This window comes from Hippoglossus hippoglossus, chromosome 15 (genome assembly GCF_009819705.1).
Source record: "Hippoglossus hippoglossus isolate fHipHip1 chromosome 15, fHipHip1.pri, whole genome shotgun sequence".
In the NCBI taxonomy this organism is placed as follows: Eukaryota; Metazoa; Chordata; class Actinopteri; order Pleuronectiformes; family Pleuronectidae; genus Hippoglossus; species Hippoglossus hippoglossus.
The window spans coordinates 20,152,071-20,171,195 of NC_047165.1; the positions used below are offsets into that span (position 1 = coordinate 20,152,071).

At 41.5% G+C, this 19,125-nt stretch overlaps 1 protein-coding gene across 2 annotated transcripts in view; it reads right to left on the reverse strand.

Moving 5' to 3' along the window:
- The window catches only part of LOC117775224 (gamma-aminobutyric acid receptor subunit pi), a 51,445-nt gene extending 33,789 nt beyond the window's left edge, over window positions 1–17,656 (reverse strand). Inside the window, exons 1-2 of one of the 2 annotated variants that reach the window (XM_034608166.1) lie at window positions 17,337–17,656; window positions 7,183–7,278 (exon numbers count right to left, since the gene is read on the reverse strand). In XM_034608166.1, the coding sequence (XP_034464057.1) occupies window positions 7,183–7,235 (53 nt within the window). In that variant the 5' untranslated portion in view covers window positions 7,236–7,278; window positions 17,337–17,656. Of the gene's footprint in view, window positions 1–7,182; window positions 7,279–17,330 lie in introns of both variants that reach the window. The other variant, XM_034608165.1, reaches the window with a different exon arrangement.
- Between the last annotated feature and the right edge of the window lie 1,469 nt (window positions 17,657–19,125).

Consider the following 19,125-nt stretch of genomic DNA (forward strand, 5'->3'; position numbering starts at 1 on the left):
TGTCGGGATCAAGCTGAAGCATCCTCTTCAGTATGTCCACAAACATCAGCATGTCATTCGTCTCTGTAATTTTATCTGCAGAGTTGTGATGGCAGATGCGTTGGATCTAAAACACAAACATGTCTTCAGTTGGCTACAGTAGTGAACCTCTCTGGAACATTTGAAGTGTTTTATTTTTATCTTAAAGAAATAAGCTAATGTTGAATGATCTAAAAGAAGACATGAGTTCATCGAGGGAGGTGAACTTCAAACTCCTGTTCTCCATTGGCTGCTTCCCCGTCTCTTTAAGGTACTCCTCTGGTGTCTGTTCGGAAAGTGTTGTTGTTAGCAGTGATATTCTGGGTACATCAGACTTGCACAGAGAGGGAACCAAATATGTAGCAAGGAAGACATGAGATAGAGAAAACATATATTTGAATATAATAAGCTGTTTCAGGTCGGCACCTTGAGTTTCCAGACGGAGGTGGTAGAGGTGACTTCTCTCTTGAAAAATCGGTGAGTTTTACGTCCATGGTTCCGTATGGTGTCGGGTAGCTGACCCTGAGTATCCATAATGAATTTGATCTGAAAATACAACACAACTTAAAAATTCCAGGTGACCTACTACTGATTTATTTCTATATTATGCACATAATATGCCCTAGCACTTAAGAGAATAGAGAAACAGTGCACTTCAAGTTGTATGTGTACCATTTCATATTCACCCGAACCAGGGTAGAGCAGTGCACCGAGGTACATTGCTGCAGACATGCAGCCCAGAGACCACATGTCTATGGCCTCTGTGAAGGAATACCCCAGCAGGATCTCTGGAGCTCTGACAGAGAAGCAACAACCATGATCACATCAATATTTGCGTGGTTTTGAAGGACACCTTAATAACTACATTTGGAGCAGCGTAACTTTTACTGCTACAGGAGTAAAACACCTCACAAAGCCATTTGTGTGAATGGATAAAGACAGGATACATGATTTTCCAGCTAATAATACACCACTAAGATCTCTCATGGTTCCAGGTACTCACCGGTATGGACGGGTCTGAATGTATGAACCCAACTTGCAGGCTGACACTTCACAGGCTAGTCCGAAGTCGATCACTTTGACCCTGAACGGCTCCCGATGATGATCAACCAACATGACATTGTCTAACTTGAGGTCTGCATGCACAATCCCTGCAGCTTTCAGGTGGTTGAGTGCATGGGCAATCTGAAAAGTTCAGACAATCATGTTCCACCTGTATATATTTTCATACCGTTTGTTAGTGTAGCGAGTAAAACAGGTGGATATACCTGCTGGACAATTGGTCTAATCTCTTTCAGAAGGAGAGGTCTGAAATATCGTTCCTTCATGAAAGCAAAGAGACTTTTGTCCAGGTGCTCAAACTCCAGGCAAATGTGTCCTCTGTCACTGAAATCCTGGTACCACTGAACAAGGTTGCATTTGTTCTGGTCCAGCGATCTCAGTTTCTTCAGAGTATCCACCTGGTGGTCCATGGCAGGTCACAAAAAGATTGTATATCAGCTTGACACATGTTAACTTAAACAAGGCAGTACATATGTGTAGATATGGATGGTAGATGGTATAATTCAAACTGGGATAAGGACAAACCGATTTGTTTCTTACCTCTTGAGCTGCCATCGTTGCATACAAGCCCTGCTGTTTGATCATTTTGATGGCCACAGTCTTCTTATCGTCCAGTCTCTGGCACTTTACAACTTTTCCAAAAGCGCCCTGTCCGACAAAAGACTGCACCTGGTAGTTGGAGGACCCGGAGGTAAGAAGGCTTCCTGGAGCCAACTGGTTGTCCTCTGCAGGTAGCGTAGCAGGCATGTTTCCTCAAATGATCACGTTACAATGAAGTAAACAGCACGAAGTGTGTTGTAGGTTTGAAATAAAAGGTTTACAATAAAAACTACAACCAGATGAACACCAACTGCATCTGCCTCCTCTTTCGTGTATTGTGATGTTTATCCATAATTTGATTGGCTGTTGCCTCCTCTGCAGCATGAAAAGTTGACTATACCTCTACCGTGCGCAGCGCAAGCAACACAATGTGAGGGAACAACCATTCATTAATCCATCCAAACTAATAATAATTCATTTCAAACTAATAGAGCTAGGAACCCTGTGAAATATGTGCACTATGCATGTGTTAAATAGGATGTTGCTGCAGCTCTCAGTAACAGTAAACCTATTTCCCCCCCCCGAGTCCCAAAAATGTGGAAACTTTTAGTTATATCACTAACGAATTAATGGATTTAGTAACACGGGTTGTCGTGTGTTTCTATGGCCGCCATCGCAGTAGGTGCAACATCTCTGGTTGCAATCATAAGCCACTTTGTATAAAAGCTCAAATCTGACCTTATGAGCTTTTTGTCAAGCTTTAAATGGGCTGAGGCATCAGCTCTGAAACAGAGTGGTGTTATATTTTGGTGACACTCGACAAGTGACAGCTTCAGCAGCTTCAAGCATTAAGTTGTCAGAAGCAGTCAAATTGAGGATCATTCTTCCAAATCAACGTGTCTAAGAACTTGTTGAAGTCTAATATCATTCTCTCAAGGAAGCTCACATTTGAACAAACCATCAAACTACATCCATAGACTGTGTCTGATTATGATATATAACTGCATAAATAAAATTGCAGATAATTAATTATCTTATAAACTATGTTGAACAATTTAACAGAGCAAAAACAATGTACACAGAACAATTTGATCTTAAACCATTTCACTTACCTCTATACAGTTCCCGTTTGCAGTGTCAGGTTTGAAACAATCCAATCACTTAATTATCTGAGCATAGGGGTACACTAATCTCTCCTGTGACAATCAAAGAAAGCTGACATGAAATGGATTTGTCAACAGGAGTAAGTCCTGTAAGTAAGTAAAAGCATAACATAAGCCTTTAATCTGTCTGTAATAGGCTTCTGTAAAATGGTTTTCATGCTTTCTGTAACCAGTGTTATGAAACCACTGACGCCTATGTACAGTATTATGATGTGCTACGTTATATCACTAAGCACCTATTGAGAGATTAAATGAGAAATCAAGTCTGACTGCTTTGATGCTGCAGCCTGTGTTTAAAAATGTGGGTTTCTAAACAGTGACTTATAAATAAATGGCAATAGCCTATAGCCCAGTAATTATAACTAAACCCTTTCCCCAAATAGTCATGCTGGGGCTGTTTGTGTTATGTGCTAGTACGAGGGACACTTGGTGTTTAAAGACTGAACGTTGTTGTGTGATGTTTTTAGCCTTTCCACAAACAAATAGACAAACAACAAAAATAAGGAATGGATTAAAAAGTGTCTTTGCTAACCCTAATGTTAAACTCCACACGAGCTAGGAGAAGTTTCCCCTCCAAGACAATGTAAATAGTCGGTATTTATACAGAGCTTTTCAGATTTTAATGAGCACATTCCTACAGTGCATATAAGGGCAGCACATTGGCACAGCCGTCAGCCACAATTTTGGGTTCAGTAGCTTGGCCAAGTACACTTCGGCATTCGAACCGCCATTAATGAACCGCTGTCCTTCTGGCTAGAGGAGGACCTGCTCAACCCCTGAGCAACAGCTGACCCATTAGGTCCACTCTGGATTTGTTTGTGGGAAAATATAACCATATGTTTTTTTTAAATAAAGTCCTGTTTATTACTAGCATATCCAATGTGTAGTATTCCAGAGACCAGTCCTGAATATTGTCTTAGGCAGGGATATGGAAGTGGTTCTATAAATGTTGTTGCCATGATCAGCATGTGACACCTGTGAATTTCTTTGTGAGTATGAAATAAAACAAATCAGAAATAATCTGGCGGGCCAGATATGACTGGCCACATGCTCCCAGTTGCAGACCACTGTTGTAGTTTAGGACTTAGAAGAAGACACGTTCAGCTCGTTCCATAGACTGAAGGCCCACTGCCCCACCCCAATGATTTCTCCAGAGCGCTGGTCGCCTGCTTAAGCATCTTTTATTAATAGTGATAGGATCGTTTATCCAAATAAAACCAAACTAGGTGCTGCACTTCCTCTGGCATTTACAATATACAACCCAAGTGTGAAGCCGATAAGTTGAACGATTTCACGGGACATGTGTTCCATATACAGAAAGACAGAAAGACAGACGTTTGTGGAATAAGCACATCATTTATGTGGCCATAAAATTGCTCATTTAAGACCCTTTTATTGTTTTAATACAAGTCAGCTGGAGATATATGACAAAGGATTTAATGGGGTAAGACTGACACTGCATGATGCATTCAAGAATGTAATGCTTAACAAACATAGCAAGTTCACAGTAACTAAGGGTTTAGCACACAGTAAGTTAGATATCATAGGAATGTATTTTAAGCAATAAGATATTTTTCATGTTGCTGGTTTCCTGTGTCTCTATTTCCTGATGCTTGGTTTTTTTTACCATCATCATTGCCTTGTCTCTTGTTTTTTCTGAAAGAACACCCGCATGTGTTAAAATTAGAACTGAAGAATCAATACTTTATCAAAACTTAAGGGACTTTAAAGCATATGCGAGATCTGCACCGTTGCCATGTTGAGTCAACAATTGGTGAATACTTAATATGCCAGCCAAAGCCATGGCTGACTGCGTCACATAGCACAGATTCAGTTTCTTTTTTTTCAAGCAACTGCTTTTTCTTTAATAACAAGCTCAGCTGCAATCCTCAGCCTCTCCCCTTCAATCTCTTGCTTTGCTCTTTTGACTAGCGCAGGAAAATCCTCGAATGCTATCAACCACAGGAACATGATAAATCTCAGCCTGGATTGACAATCAAGCCTTTACCAACATGTCATCATGGAGTTCTACATTGGTGGTACACTGTATCCTCAACATGAAGAAGAACATCAATCTTTCCCTAATTCAAACAGACATTAATGTCCCTGTGAGCTCTTTCTGCGAGATGAATGTGTGACTTCCACGACCCTTTATGAGCTCACATTATAGCAACTTGTGACCTCAAACACGGTACTTGTTTGCTCAGAGGTGAGGGTCTTAGCAATTTCAGCACTGCAGAGGTCCTAGGTTGTGTTCATAAAGCTGGGTCAACAAGGTTGCCATGTATGTTGGATAATTACTTTTTAGACATTTGTATTCAGCAGGTTAAGGCCAAGCAGTCTTTCCTGATCACAGTAAAGCCATCAAAGCTTCTGGGCTGAGCACCTCTTACAAAGATGGTTCGCTGGTGAGCATCAGAGCGTGGTAACGGCCCGGTTCTTCATACACAATGTCATGGAGGTCATATGCCAATTGCAAACTGTGCAGTTTGGTAACATTTCCAATCACTGGATGTTCATTGCTGAATTAATTAGTTTAGTTTATGTATTTTCTGCATGAATTGAAGAATTGAACCTGCCCATGTGTCTTACCCACGTTATATGCAATTAGCTTTTTGTACGTTCAAAATGTGCCGGTCGGTACAACGCATTGTTAAACACAAAAATGGGATAATGGGTTGTACTTAAAAAAAAATATATACAAAAAAAAACACAAAGCAACATTCTGTGGCTTTACTTATGTTTACACAAATGTGCACAGCAAGAGCAATTCTAAATAAATGGTGTGTTATGTTTGGCGTCTCAAAAATCTCAAAGAGATTGATGATGTCAGAAGTTTTTTTGCGATAAAATTAAGGAAATTCCATCCTTATATGTTCTTGTAAATCACTAAATCACTGTAGACAGGTCATTGGGTGCTTAGCAGTACTCATTTGAAGTTTGAATATGATTGGATGAGTGGTTGTAGAGAAAATTAATTACAGAAGACAGTTGTGACACACAGAAATCATGTACTCTCACACTCTCACTAACAAGCAGCCAACATGCAGTGCATCTTTAAATACCCACAAGTTGCACTCACAACTGTCAAAAGGTTTAGTGTATGATTATAGACACAATGTATTGATTGAAGTATCTGATTTGAGGCACAGCGAGGGAATCTTCCATTTGTAGATAGATGATGTGAGGAAAAGCAGGTGACCGAAGTCGTTCCATTCATCCTCTAAAGATCATCTCTACCAAATTTCAGGGCAATACTAGCTTTTGAGTTATTTCAGTCTGGACAAAGGAGATGGACACACATACTGGGTCTGAGGGTGCTCATCTACCTCTACACTTATTTTGGACGTCTACTTTTAAGTTTTCCGTGTGTATTTACTTTTCACAAGCAAGCAATACAAATCAAGCAATTCACAAAAAAAATGTAGTGGTCTGTTTCCTGTTGAGCTATAGGGAGGACAACATGTGTATAGGCAGCAGAATGTTATTCAGTGCTCCTTAAAAACAGAGCAGGAACTGATGGCTGCTAAACTGACATTTTAAAATCATTCTACCACAATAAAACCACATTTCTGATTTATAACAGAGTTTTCCTGCACAAGTTGATTGTTGATTGTTGCTTCTCCAGGCTTGTCTGACATAAATCAGTGATCTGATATCCAGAGCTCACTGGTGCAATGTCATTAGACGACTCAATCACAACAATGATCAATGCAAAGGTAATCTGCAGGGGTCTTTGAAAGCTCCCGGATTCATGAAATGAACTCATTTCATACTTGAATGGCCAAACTCTGGCATATGGTGTCAACACTGAAAGCAGATGCATTTGGCAATACACGAGTGCAGCAGGCAACCTGCTACAGCACATTAATCCCACAGCTGATTGTGCAAAGGCGCGTTGCACTATACAGAGAATATCTTATAGCAGGACTCAGTGTTTGCCTTATCTAATATGTGTAAAGTGCATTCTGTGCTTTGAAAGTTAACTGCAAGAAGAGGAGAGGCTTCTCTTTACTGCAACAGACCAAAGTGCACCAAAACATTCCATCATTCTCTCCGTGTGACCTCCGCAGGGATTTTTACACCAATTGTACGCAATGAGTGATGCATGTGGCGCTGGATCCTGCCTCATTGCTTCTGCTCAGCAGTGCCATGAACGTGGCAATGGAATTGCAGCGCTTCGTGTCTGATGCATGGGGAGTTGTTACGGAGTATTGATGGCTCACAAGAAAATGCTACCACTGAGAACCTTTCTATCTCCTCCTCGGCTCACTGCATACAAAGTAGTGTTGTTACAAATTATAACCTGACATGGCTTGATTATGCTTCCTGCCGGTTAAGAGAGCTGTGTGACTACAGAGCCCAGCGGTTGTATTTCTCCTCCTGTAAGTGCTCTTACCTGCTAATGAGGAGAATGGTGAACACGGTCCATCCTGATGCCGACACTGCCATGGCTGCTGAAGGAGTGGAGACACTAAGAGGAGTTTATCTGGAATAAGAGAACAGAGGACAATGAGAATAAGCAATTTAGGTGGATCCAGCTGAGGAGTAGATTCAGAAAATAAGTTTTTTATTCCCCTTGAAAGCAAAACTCTTTAAGCAATTGGAACAAGGGGGACACATTGTGCTTGTGCAGAAAGTGCAGAATCGTCCCTCTTCTGCTGGCAGGCATCACAGATGGTCTGGGACCACTTTCCTATTTTTTATCTTTAAAATCTGCAGTCCCACAATTCATTGCACTGAGGCATCTATCACTCAGGTAACAATGGTTTATCTGTGCTACTTGGTTATCAAGGACAATCTAGATGAATTTCCAGTAGCCAGTTCAAGTACTGACACTGACTGAGACAATCTTTTAGTAGCATAATGACCTCTTGTTAATGACTTAACCCTAACTGTTAGTCTGGCACAGATCTCCAGACTCGAGTGAAGAGTAATAAAGCAGGTTGCAGTTGCAGAGAGACCTCGTGTTTCTTCATCTTGCTGCTCTCTGTCTCTGCCTCTCTTCAGATGAAAGCAGACAGAAAACCTTCAGAGACCAGAATGACTTAACCACAGAGACCCCACCGCTGCGGATGGTAAGCTGAGCTAAGGAAATATATAAAACCACCAGGCCTTTACTTTACGTATGGTAGTCTAACTAGACTGCTGCATGTTTTCAATGCTACAGCTGTGAACTGGTGACATATTTGTTGTGGCTTGTATTAAGCAGAGAACATTGTACACTACTATGAGAAATTGTCTACATACTGACCAACTATGATTATATTCAGGGAAAGCATTGGAAAGAGGCCGAAGGTCCCCACTCACTGTCGGTGTTACTGCTGCCAATGTTGTCACAGATGGCAATGGATGACATGAGTGATGCTGACACAACTGCAGCAATGTGTAAAGTTTACATGTCCTGCTCATTCAGCTGTCATGCACTATGAGTCATGAGTACCTCAGTTAATGTAAAATAAAATACATAAATACATGTGCTCTCACATTAGGATCCATTTTATTTCCATTGAAATGTTCCTCCTTGTCTTGCATGTGTTTTAATGATGATAAATCACTGGTGAAATTGGGATTTGATCGCAACTAGGGTGGTTACAAATATGATTTGAAGGTGTTTTTCATCTAACTCTCAGAAAGAAAACTATTGTGCCTATGTGGCACAGCTCCCAAACATTGTAGTTGCAGACACACACAAAAAAAGGGACTGAAATCTACGACAAAAAGCTGTATTTCACAGACTCGTATGATCCATTTTTAAAAGACATCAAACAGTAACATCCTGGAATACACAGTATCCATACACATATCCAGTATGTCCCATACACGGTATGGTTCCTGTGGTTGTCCTTCTTTCTGGCCATCTAGTAATAACACTATTTTATGTAACTTTAGCTTTACTGTACAGTTAATTTATACAAACTATTCTTCCCTATTCCTTGTGCTAATATTTAAAAAACATGTTTGCTCATGTGAGGAAACAGCTTAATGAGTAAGTATGTAGTTTTCCAGCACAGTGAGTAAATAAGTAATGGGGAACTGTTGAGATCCATTAGGAGGTTTGGTGTGGAGCAAGTTCATCCGGAAAGAAAACTCCCTTTTTAGTTGACAACTCAACACACCTAGCGGTAACACACACCTGAAAGACCGCGGAGAGCGACAGCAACAGACAGGTGGCCACCCAACAAACCTCCATCCAAGATGAGTCTGGAGACGGTCACTGTCCCACAGCACCGACTCTTTTCACAACATTTATTCACTATGCACGGTGCACTTCCCCGTCACTTATGAACTAAAACCATACGGCCGGATCTGAGCTGGCTGAGCTCGGAGCCCGGCTTGGCCGAAGTGGACGCCCAACAGACCGCGTTGTGGTTCACAAGCCCCCTGGTAGAAGACGTCGGGAAGTTTGGCTGAGAAGCATTAGTAATCCATAACCTCCCTAGTCAGTTAGTCTGTCTACAAATAGGTCAGTGAGGCATACGATACCAGTAAACCGCATGCACCACAGGGACTGAATCAAATATTACAAGGTGATAGTGAAGGAGCTAGCATTAAGAACAGGACAAGCTTTTAACAGGCGAGACAATTCACTTTGCATCGTAACAGGGACATCACCATGATATGAAATTTCAAATGAATTTTAAATCCAGAGCTGCTGCTAAGATTTTTGCAGTGTTACTGCCAAGATAGGACATCCGTTACCACATTTCAACTGAATCTCTCCTCACTGACCTGTCAGTTAGAGAAGACTGAATAAATGAGCTCCACGCGTGTACACCAGAGACCTCCACTTTAGAGTGAGTTAAGCTCAATTATATGAAGCAAAATGATAGAGTTAGTATTGGACTGATGTGCTGATTCATGTTCTGCCCAAACACTATAAACCTGGCTTCAAATCAAACAACTCACTGAGAAGAAGAAATAGAGGAATTAACAAAAAAAAATATTGAGTGAGAGGATCCGACAGTAAATGAGAACACTACATACTTTATTATTTGTTTTTTCCACTGTCATATTTAGTGGCTTCATCTGTCACTGTCTGTGGATAAGTTTTTGATCAGCAGTAAATAAATTACACACAGCTCTCAGACAATACTTTGTGGCCTTACTGCAAAGTAAGTACCAAATATTTGTTTACATGTTATTTTAGGATATGAAATCATAATCTTCCGCCAGGTTAAGCAACTAGGTTATACAAATTCACTCTTCAGCCCACATCTCTTAAGTCTCTTCTGGCATGCGCCCGAGCTCAGTGACCATCCTGATGAAGAACACTCCAACATGAGAGGAAGGGTTTTCCTCCTCCAAAGTGAACCCTGTCCCTCAAGAGTGACTCTAACTACTGACAATTTGATTTTAAGCCGACTTGAAAAGGGCAGCGGCAAATATAATAAAGATATATCCGGCAGTAGTGAGTCACTTCATCTAATTCTCTGGCTTTTCTCTCAGAGATTGCTCTTCAAAGTACTTAGTACAGGCATCATGGATGAGTCACATCAATAGAATGTCAACCTTTGTGACCACCAAGCTAGTATCCAAATTCCGCCCTTCTTCTGGTCACTCCCCTTTCTTTCCTTCATAGTCATGACTTATTGGATAGCAACATTTTTTACGTCATTTTTACCCCACCACTACGTAGTTCTTCATAGAATAAGATTGAAGTTGTCCTGTGAAGTTTCCTGATGCATTTGTATGCCAACATCTGCTAAATAGATTTTATATAAAAATGGACGACATGACTGTACATTAAAAGTGAAGCCAAAGTTTCTCGATTGCCACCTTGTGGCTGGCAGCAATATGGGTCATAAATATTGCCTCCTCCATGTTAGTGGATGGGACATGAACTAAACCAAAACGTCAAAGAACTTGTATAGCAACTCTAATATGTTTTTTATCGTTTTAGATCTTCCTCTTCTAGTTCTACGCCATTATCACAATGGCGTATGTTCAAGTGCTCATTTGTCCGGTGAGTTTGGTTTTAATTAGTCCTTTAATGACAGGGGGAAACATCATGATTGACAGCCAAGATTGATTTACGATTGGTAAAATTGTGTATAGGTGGGACATCATGACCACGGTTCCTTCCCCTGATCACTACTGCACAAGCTCTTAATCCAAAAGCACAACAGGGCAGCGTTCGTTTTCCAGGATATGTTGGCTTGATTTCTGGAAAGTGGGAGGAAGTGAAGATAAGGATTATACATCCTTAAATACAGTCTATAATCTGGTACAAGTTATAATCTACTCAGGATATGTTAGCATTCCATTTATTAAAATAAAGCAGCATTTATTGGACAGGCTACATTTGCCTCTTAGCTAGTGATTTAGGGAGCTAACAATGCAAAGATAATGTTTTTCAGGCTTACAAATTAGGTGAACACCCAAACCACAGCTGTGCCCAAAATGCCTTCCTTGCTCACAAGTTCTTCTTTACTGTGCCAACATAATAAACACTAAGTTTAGCTACGTGTTGCAGCCAATTGTAGTAGCAGAAGCGCTCCATAACTGCAATTAACCTTTTTTCACTGCAGACATTGACAGGTCAGAGCTGGAAAAGCCCAGGTATAAATAACAACATTAATTATGGCTGCTTCTCATTAAGGCAGGTCTCAGCCGTAGTGCATGCTGTCTCAATGTACAGCAGCTAACAGTAACACCATTAGTCTTATAGGTAATCCTGGTCCTTCTTGCTGTGACACACGATTGGTTTTACTGTGAAAAGGGCCAGTTAACACATCTATCAAAGGTAAATGCTCTGGACGTTCTCTAACCTTGTTGTTGTGCGTTACATAAGAGTTTATAGCAACTAAATCGTACACTTGCAAGAAGTCCAACTACGATGCCGGGTTAAGGTAAAGGGTAGTCTTCATAGTCCCAGAGGGGCAATTTGGTTTGCAAACAGTAGTCACACATTCAACACACAACCCACACACATCACAAGAGCACATGAAATACATGCAGTCATCATTGAAATAAAGAAAAGAGCACGGAGAGTCCGTTAGTCCGTTGATAAAATGAATGTGTGTGATATCACTAAGGCCTACAGCTTGTTTAAGAGTCCAACAGCTGAGGGGACAAATGATCTCAAATGTCTCTTTGATTCAGCCTTTCCAGGGTAACCTCATGATGGTAGAAGTCGAAATTCTACATAAAGACGTGTTTAGAGTCTTGGGTGCTGGGCTACATGCTTTAGTGCTCTTCGACATGGGGTTTCACTATGTAAAAACCTAATGTTTTCTTTACAGACACTTACTTAATGCATTAATTGAGGGTACCTCAATGAATTTATTTGTAAAACCCATTTTCACAAATCAGAATTTGCCTGTAGGGCTTGATCAGGGGGAATCCTCTGCCATTAAGACTCGAATAGAGTGAGGAAAAACTACCCCAAAAAAGATACTTTTAACTGGGGGAAAAATGGAGAGGCGCAGGTGAGGGATCCGTCTCCCAGGTCGGACAGAAGTACCATAGATAATGTTTCTAACAGAGCATGTCAACAAAATAATATGTACAACATGCATGAAAAAAGACAGTGTATAGCATAAATGGAAATGCGTATTAAAGTTTAATGTATTTAAACAAAAGACAAAGCCTGACAGAGATGCAGGGAGCAGTAATGACAATTGTAATGATAGATGTATTGTCAGCTTCTCCTGTGTCTGCATGTGTTTGACTGAGGGACCAGCTCTGCCTCTGCTTCGGCAGGTGTTCCGCTCAAGAGAGCATATCATCATCCTGTCTGGTCTACTAGTGATTTTAACTGCATCAGACCATAAACCATCAGCTCCCGTCAAGAGCCTGGATCAGCAAACAGCTTTAGCTCGTCCAGATTGATTTTGTTTTTTCATCAGTTTGTGTGACAGGACTTTATGATGATTATAATTTTACAAATGTAGCCCACCCATCTGGTATAGTGAAATAAAGGGGACTATACAGAGAGAATGAAAAAGTATTCGACAAGAAATGGACAAGATACAGCCCTGGTCTGCTGTCACATCTTCATAATCTAAGTGACCTGGGTACTTTCAAAGTGTCAGTCATCAGGACTGAGCAGTCACATGACAAGCTGTGTAAAATATAACGAATGGTCGACATGACAGCTCCAAAAAAGTGAAGCCAACCAATCCTGGTCGCCCCCTTGTGGCTGGTTGCAGTATAGATCATAAGCCCTTTCTCTTCCATGTTGGTTTTGGTAGTTCTTATCACACTGATGTTTCTCCAAGTGAGGGTTTTTCCAGTAAATTGGGTTTTAATTTGTAATGATAAGACTGAGTGGTGGTTGGTCGACCGCCTCCAAATGACATCCAAATGATTTCATGGGATATTTGAGCTTAATTTCGTTACAACGAATACAATCTTTATAAACAGTCTATTGTAGAAACAATACATAACAACTATGTGCTGAGAGGACAGAAGAAGAAAATGGAGACAATATTTAAAGACGAGTGCATATCCGCGTTTATAAGAATGATATCATCAAGAATATATTAAATGGTAAGTAAAGCATTCTTGCTCAGGCTGCAGTCCAGGCCCCTTTAGTTTTACTTTTCTTTTGAGTCCGCAAATACACTGGAACTGAAATAGAGAGGGGAAAAGAGAATTGCGAATGTAAGGGTGATGGGTCATTTCACCGTGCTAGAACAGATTCTTCTTTGTTATCAAAGTCTCTTAGTGATGCTGTCATTGCAGGGTTGTTAAGGTTTTTGCCAAAGTCAAAAAACATTTTCTATTATATAACAGTGATTTAACTCTGTGTACTCCTCAGCTCACCACCCGACAGACACCCTCTCCATCACACTCTCTCTTTCAAGCACACTGTGGCGATGTCTCACAGAAACATTAAGGACTCTACGGATTTCATCTAAGCGAAGTCCTCCCCCACCCCCTTATTTCATCTGCGGGTTTAGAAGCTTCAATTGAGCCTGTGAGTGACTTCTATTTCTCATCATCCCAGAAAGGTCTCTAGTGTCCATCACTCTGCATTATTATTTGGACGAGCTAGAAATTTTGGTGCTCAAACACACACTTAATGAGAAGTCAGAAGGCATGGAGAAGTCATAAAATGTGACTGGATTGTGAGTATAGCTTGAAGTATTTCTTCCCTTTAAAAGTGACCTCAGCTACGTCTTTCGTAATTTCCATCCAGAATAGGAGAAGGATTAAAGTTTATCGCAATGATTTGCTGGATGTTGGGGCGGAATGTGGAATAGTAGCTATAGTGCCTTTCATTTTTTACTTTAGGCTATTATATATGCATTATATACCACTTGGTCTGTATCTGGCTTCAAATTTTTATCTTGCACATTGAAGTCAGTGGAAGAGTGGACGAGTGTGGATTCAATCCGAGAAATTTTAATGCATTGGACTCCTGTCCTAGAAATCCCGTGAGACATAACGTATGTGACTTCTTGAAAGCTTCCATGGTCCATCAGCACCAGACCTCTAGGCTTTGTCCACATTTCTATCACATCTAATCCTTGAAACGTAAAGCCTGAGGGAGACCAGTTGATCTGAAGACGCATCTGGACACTGACAGCTCGATAGGAGACAATACCAGGAGGGCCTGAGCCATCAGCTTATATTACTGATGACACATGACACTGTGCCACTGAGTCAAGGCAAGGTCCCATTAGACAAGAGCCAGAAATGGACATGGCTGTTGCCAGGACGCACCTGCTCTGCGCACAAACCTGAAATATTGTTGCTTTTAACTAAAGATAGATAAACTAAAGATAAGGATAAACTAAAAGTATCACTGCACGGGGTCGTAAGGTCTGCACCTGGTATAAAAAGTGCACTCTAAAAAATCTAACACAAACCACTGAGATTAATTACCTACTCCTGTTGCATTGACACAGGGCAATGCTTCAATTTACCTTGCCAGAGCACAAAACGCAGGGGGGGGGGGGGAATCAATACGGAGAGAGACAACTGAAAACCAAGACAATACCGCCACACGTCCAATAACACACCCACTCCCGTACTTCAATCTCCTCTTCAAGACTGTAGCTTTCTTTTTCTTTTTTTTTTATTCTTCCATGTTGTCCGTTGGAGAGAGAAACAAAATAACACTCACAGCTCTGGTGTTTTGATGATAACATACAGGCTTTCAATTATCTCTACTCAACTCTACTTATGTAAATCTCATCCCCCTTTCCTGTGCCTTCTTGTGAGGGCTGGCCTGCACTGTGGGAGCTGCATCTGAAAGGCAGCTGGCAGTTTATACCCAACGACGAGTGAACAAAAAAAAGAAATCTGCACAAATTAAGCATGCCTTACAATCTGTGCTTATTCCACTGATTACAGGCATTATCACTGTGGTAAATATAGTTTGAGAAATTGGAGGCGGACTCGGGAAAACACACCATAAGGCTTCGGCGAGCATTAGCGTGACTTTAATTACCGTTTTAAATCACAGCGGAATCATAGCATTGCTTGGAGCTTTTGTCTGTTGACTTGACGGGGGCAGCTGTGACTCAGGAGGGAGAGCGGGTCGCCCACTAAGCAGAAGGTGGGTATAGTTTGATCCCGTGGCACCTCCAGACTGCATGTCAAAGTGTCATTGGGCAAGATATTGAGTGTCAATCATAGACGCCAGTGGTTCTCAAATGGGGATGCACCAACCCCTCGGGGTCTTTGGCACTGCCAGGGTGTCCGTGAAAAGTTTAAAATTCTTCCATTTAATTGATCAAGATATACGAGTTTTCTGTGGTGATAATATTTTCAAGACATGTCTAATATCTTTCGATTTTACATTTCTTTTTGTTGCTCTTTCAAATAACACAATCAGAAGTGTGAACAAAAAGGCAAAGTCAAATCTTTCCAAGGCAGATGCAGTATATAAGGGGGGGGGGGGGGGGGGTAATGTTGTTAACAAACACACATGGTTTGTGACCATATCAACAGTGGTGGTGAGTTCAGGACTGCGCCACATGAAGGATACGAGTGACACCACATGTCCTCCACAAACAGAACAGCAGTGCCATATCTAATAGAGAGGAGGTCTTGACCCACAATGTACCACTTTATTGTCACATACTTTCCAAACACTGCCTGAAATGCATTTCGTAAGTGTCATTTGCTATACGATAATAAATAATTCAAAATAGAAAGAGAACCTACAGTGACATAGTAAGGGAAAGAAGACAAATAAGGGATTTGGAAATATTGGAGAACTCACTAAAGCAAAATTAAGTCCTCGTTCATGCTTCCAACGTGCTTCTCTCTATTTTTCAGAGGAAATGGACATTACTACCTCTTTAGCTGGGATTAATCACTGCTATGCCCATAAAATCTTAGATGAAATGATACATTTCAATTCAACAGGAGTCGTTGCATCATTCGTCTGAATAGAGCACCAATGATCTGGTACGATCTTTAAGAGAGCATATTTCCTCACTATAGTACGTATACTAAACTACATGGGCACTGTATAATATAGATAGAATATTTTGTTGCGCAGGTGATTGAGGATTTTGACAAACTGGTATAATCTATGCTGGCGCTTTACAGATTTCTATCAAGAAAGGGAGGGAAATGAGAGTTAATGCAAATATTCTGGATTTTAGGGCTCAAACGTGTAATTTCTCTCAACGGGAGTAGTTACGTAATAAATCGGCAAACTATTCCAGGGACATGCAGAACATGAGGGGGTACGTGCAATATGTTCTATCCTTTTTGAGAATTGAGAACTTTAAGCTATAGAAGAGCAGCCCCTTGCTCTCCTGCAGATCTGCTGGGTCATGATTGGCCATAAGAAGTAGCCCATGTAACACACAAGGTTAGAATGGCTTGTAAATGTCCACAAAGTGTACTGGTTAAAATGAATAAATTCTCCATTTACGTATCCCACTAACAGACCCTTCCTATGAGCTGCACATCAGTCTGGGGGTCACTGTTAAATTAATTCCTGACCTTCACCTTCTTGTCACTTTGAGAACCGTCACAGTAAAAATCGCCTCTGTGCTCAATTAAAGGTTGCAGTTTGCTTTATTAGCTTGACCTCAGCTTGGAAGCATCAACGCGCCTACTTTTTAAAAGCTGAGCCAAATGTCTAAAGAAAATGGCCCTGAGGGGAAAATCCATCAACGATTTTAGCAGTGCGCACGGTTAAGCAAAAACTTGTTAACCTCCTTAACCCCGTGCACATCAACACAGGACATCATCCGCGCACTGGTGCTCCAGCAGCTTCAACAGACAGTTAATTCAAAGCAGCAGAATTTAGGAGATGCGCACACACGCACGCACACGCGCACACACCATCCATGCACTTATGAGATGCCAGAAATGGTAGATTACTGTATAAACACTTTCACCGATTGTCGGGCTTGAATACAAATACAATCTGACTCCACACTTCAAAGTTGCAGCATCCTGCTTGCATTAGATAACACGCTCCATTCAGGCGCGCTGCATGGTGAGCGCACGGGAACATAACCTGCGTCCTCCTTCCAGACGCAGCAAACACCAACATGCCCCACCACGTCTTTTAAAAAGCAACAAAAAAAAAATCCCCCACAGTGATAAAGTTAAAAGGCGAACTTTTACCTGGAACCGCCGATTGCAGAGAGCCTGTCACACACGTAGGCGCATCCTGGGAAAAACAGAGCCCGGTGCCGTTAGGAGTTCTCCGTCAGATCGCTGCGGCTGTGACCGACACTTCCATCCAGGTTTATCTTAAAAAGACAGCACCCGCTGGTCCGCGTGCACACATCACCGGACAAACAACTGGTTGTGCTCAGTCAGCGGATTTCCATTAACCACTGTGGGCGGCATGCGTTGCTGCGTAATGACGCACGGCGCGGTCTCGCAGCTGCTTTGGAGTCTCCAAAGATGAATGCCCAGAATGTCAGTCGTGGCGGTGTCTGCTGTGTGTCACACTGCCAGTACACTGTGCGCGGATGGACGGTATTTCACGCCACAGCTAAAAGAATGAAGGTGTTGTTTTTTGTCTTTTATCATCTCCTCACGAGACAATTACCTCAAGAGGGATTAATTAGTTTCAAAGCTCATCTTTCACATCCAACATATCATGGTGGAATAATGTTATCATATAATAAAATAAAGTGACAATAATACTGTCAGTGCAGGTTTAATGCTTGGCAGCAGCACAGGGTTCACACTTTCTATTCAGCTTCTGGTGGAGACAGGTTGCTCTAAAAGATACAGGAAAGGAGACTCAGGGCCTGCCTACAAGTTAGGATTGGAGGATCTTGTGCCAAAGTGTTGGTGTCTGATGGATGCAGGTCGACAACCTTCCTGGGGCCTCACCTCTTTGCCTCTGCGTGGGCGTACTGCGAACACTTGCATCCAAAACGCCTGGAGGGGAGTGAAGGGCGGTCAGTCAGGCAGCAGCTGATCCGATCTCCGCAAACATGTGTGCCATAACTGTTGCTCCCCCCCCCCCCCCCCCCCCCCCCCCTCACTGCATGGTAGGGCAGGAGACAGCTAGAAACAGAGAGATGATCCATTCAAGCGGGAGAGGGACGGTTAAAGGCCTTCTGTTGGCCAACAGCCATTCAGCTGAACCATGCCTAAGCAGCAAAATGAATCTCTTCCACACATGGATGTATTAGCGTCCACCTCAGGGGAGGCTGCTCTGTAGCGGACCCTGACCTCTGACCTCAGTGTGGAAGAGGAAAGAAAAGGAGAATTGAGCTGCATACCCTCCATGCTGTACATGTTAAAGAGGCAGAGCCATTCCACTGGAGCAAATCAAAGGAATCTGTTTAATGAGATTTTCAAAGTTCTGTTAAAAACTAGAATGTGGCAGGTATTGCTCAAAAATCTAAAGGTAACCCTGGGTGTAACGTGCCAACTCATAGTGTGTGAATGTGACGTCTTTAGTTTAAATTCAGCCTTGCACTTATGTGCCATGCTCTCTGTCAATGACTGTGGTTACATGGACACCGATATTCTGATATTAACCTGATTAACACAATAGTCTTAATAAGATGCTGCCATGTAAACAGCATTTTTAGACTTAACTTTACCCGAAGCTCATACTCAGAATAAGCAATTATCAAATTGAGATGTGGAGTACTGATTAAGACATATATGTAACCATGTACATGTCTTAATAAAATAACGTCCATGTTACCATGGGCTTGATAACACATGCCCTGGGTGTAAACAAGATGGAAAAATAAAAAGGAGTTGTAGCTTTTGCAATATCAGAAAGAAAACACCTAAAATTGTAGATATCGCAGCATCTAGCTCTGTAACATGTTACAACAGGAATGGAGCTTATGTAAACACCATGATCAATATTAATGTGTTTTTATTCTGAATAAGGTAATAGTCGTCATATTGGTGTCCATGTAAACAGAATCAGTGTCTCCTC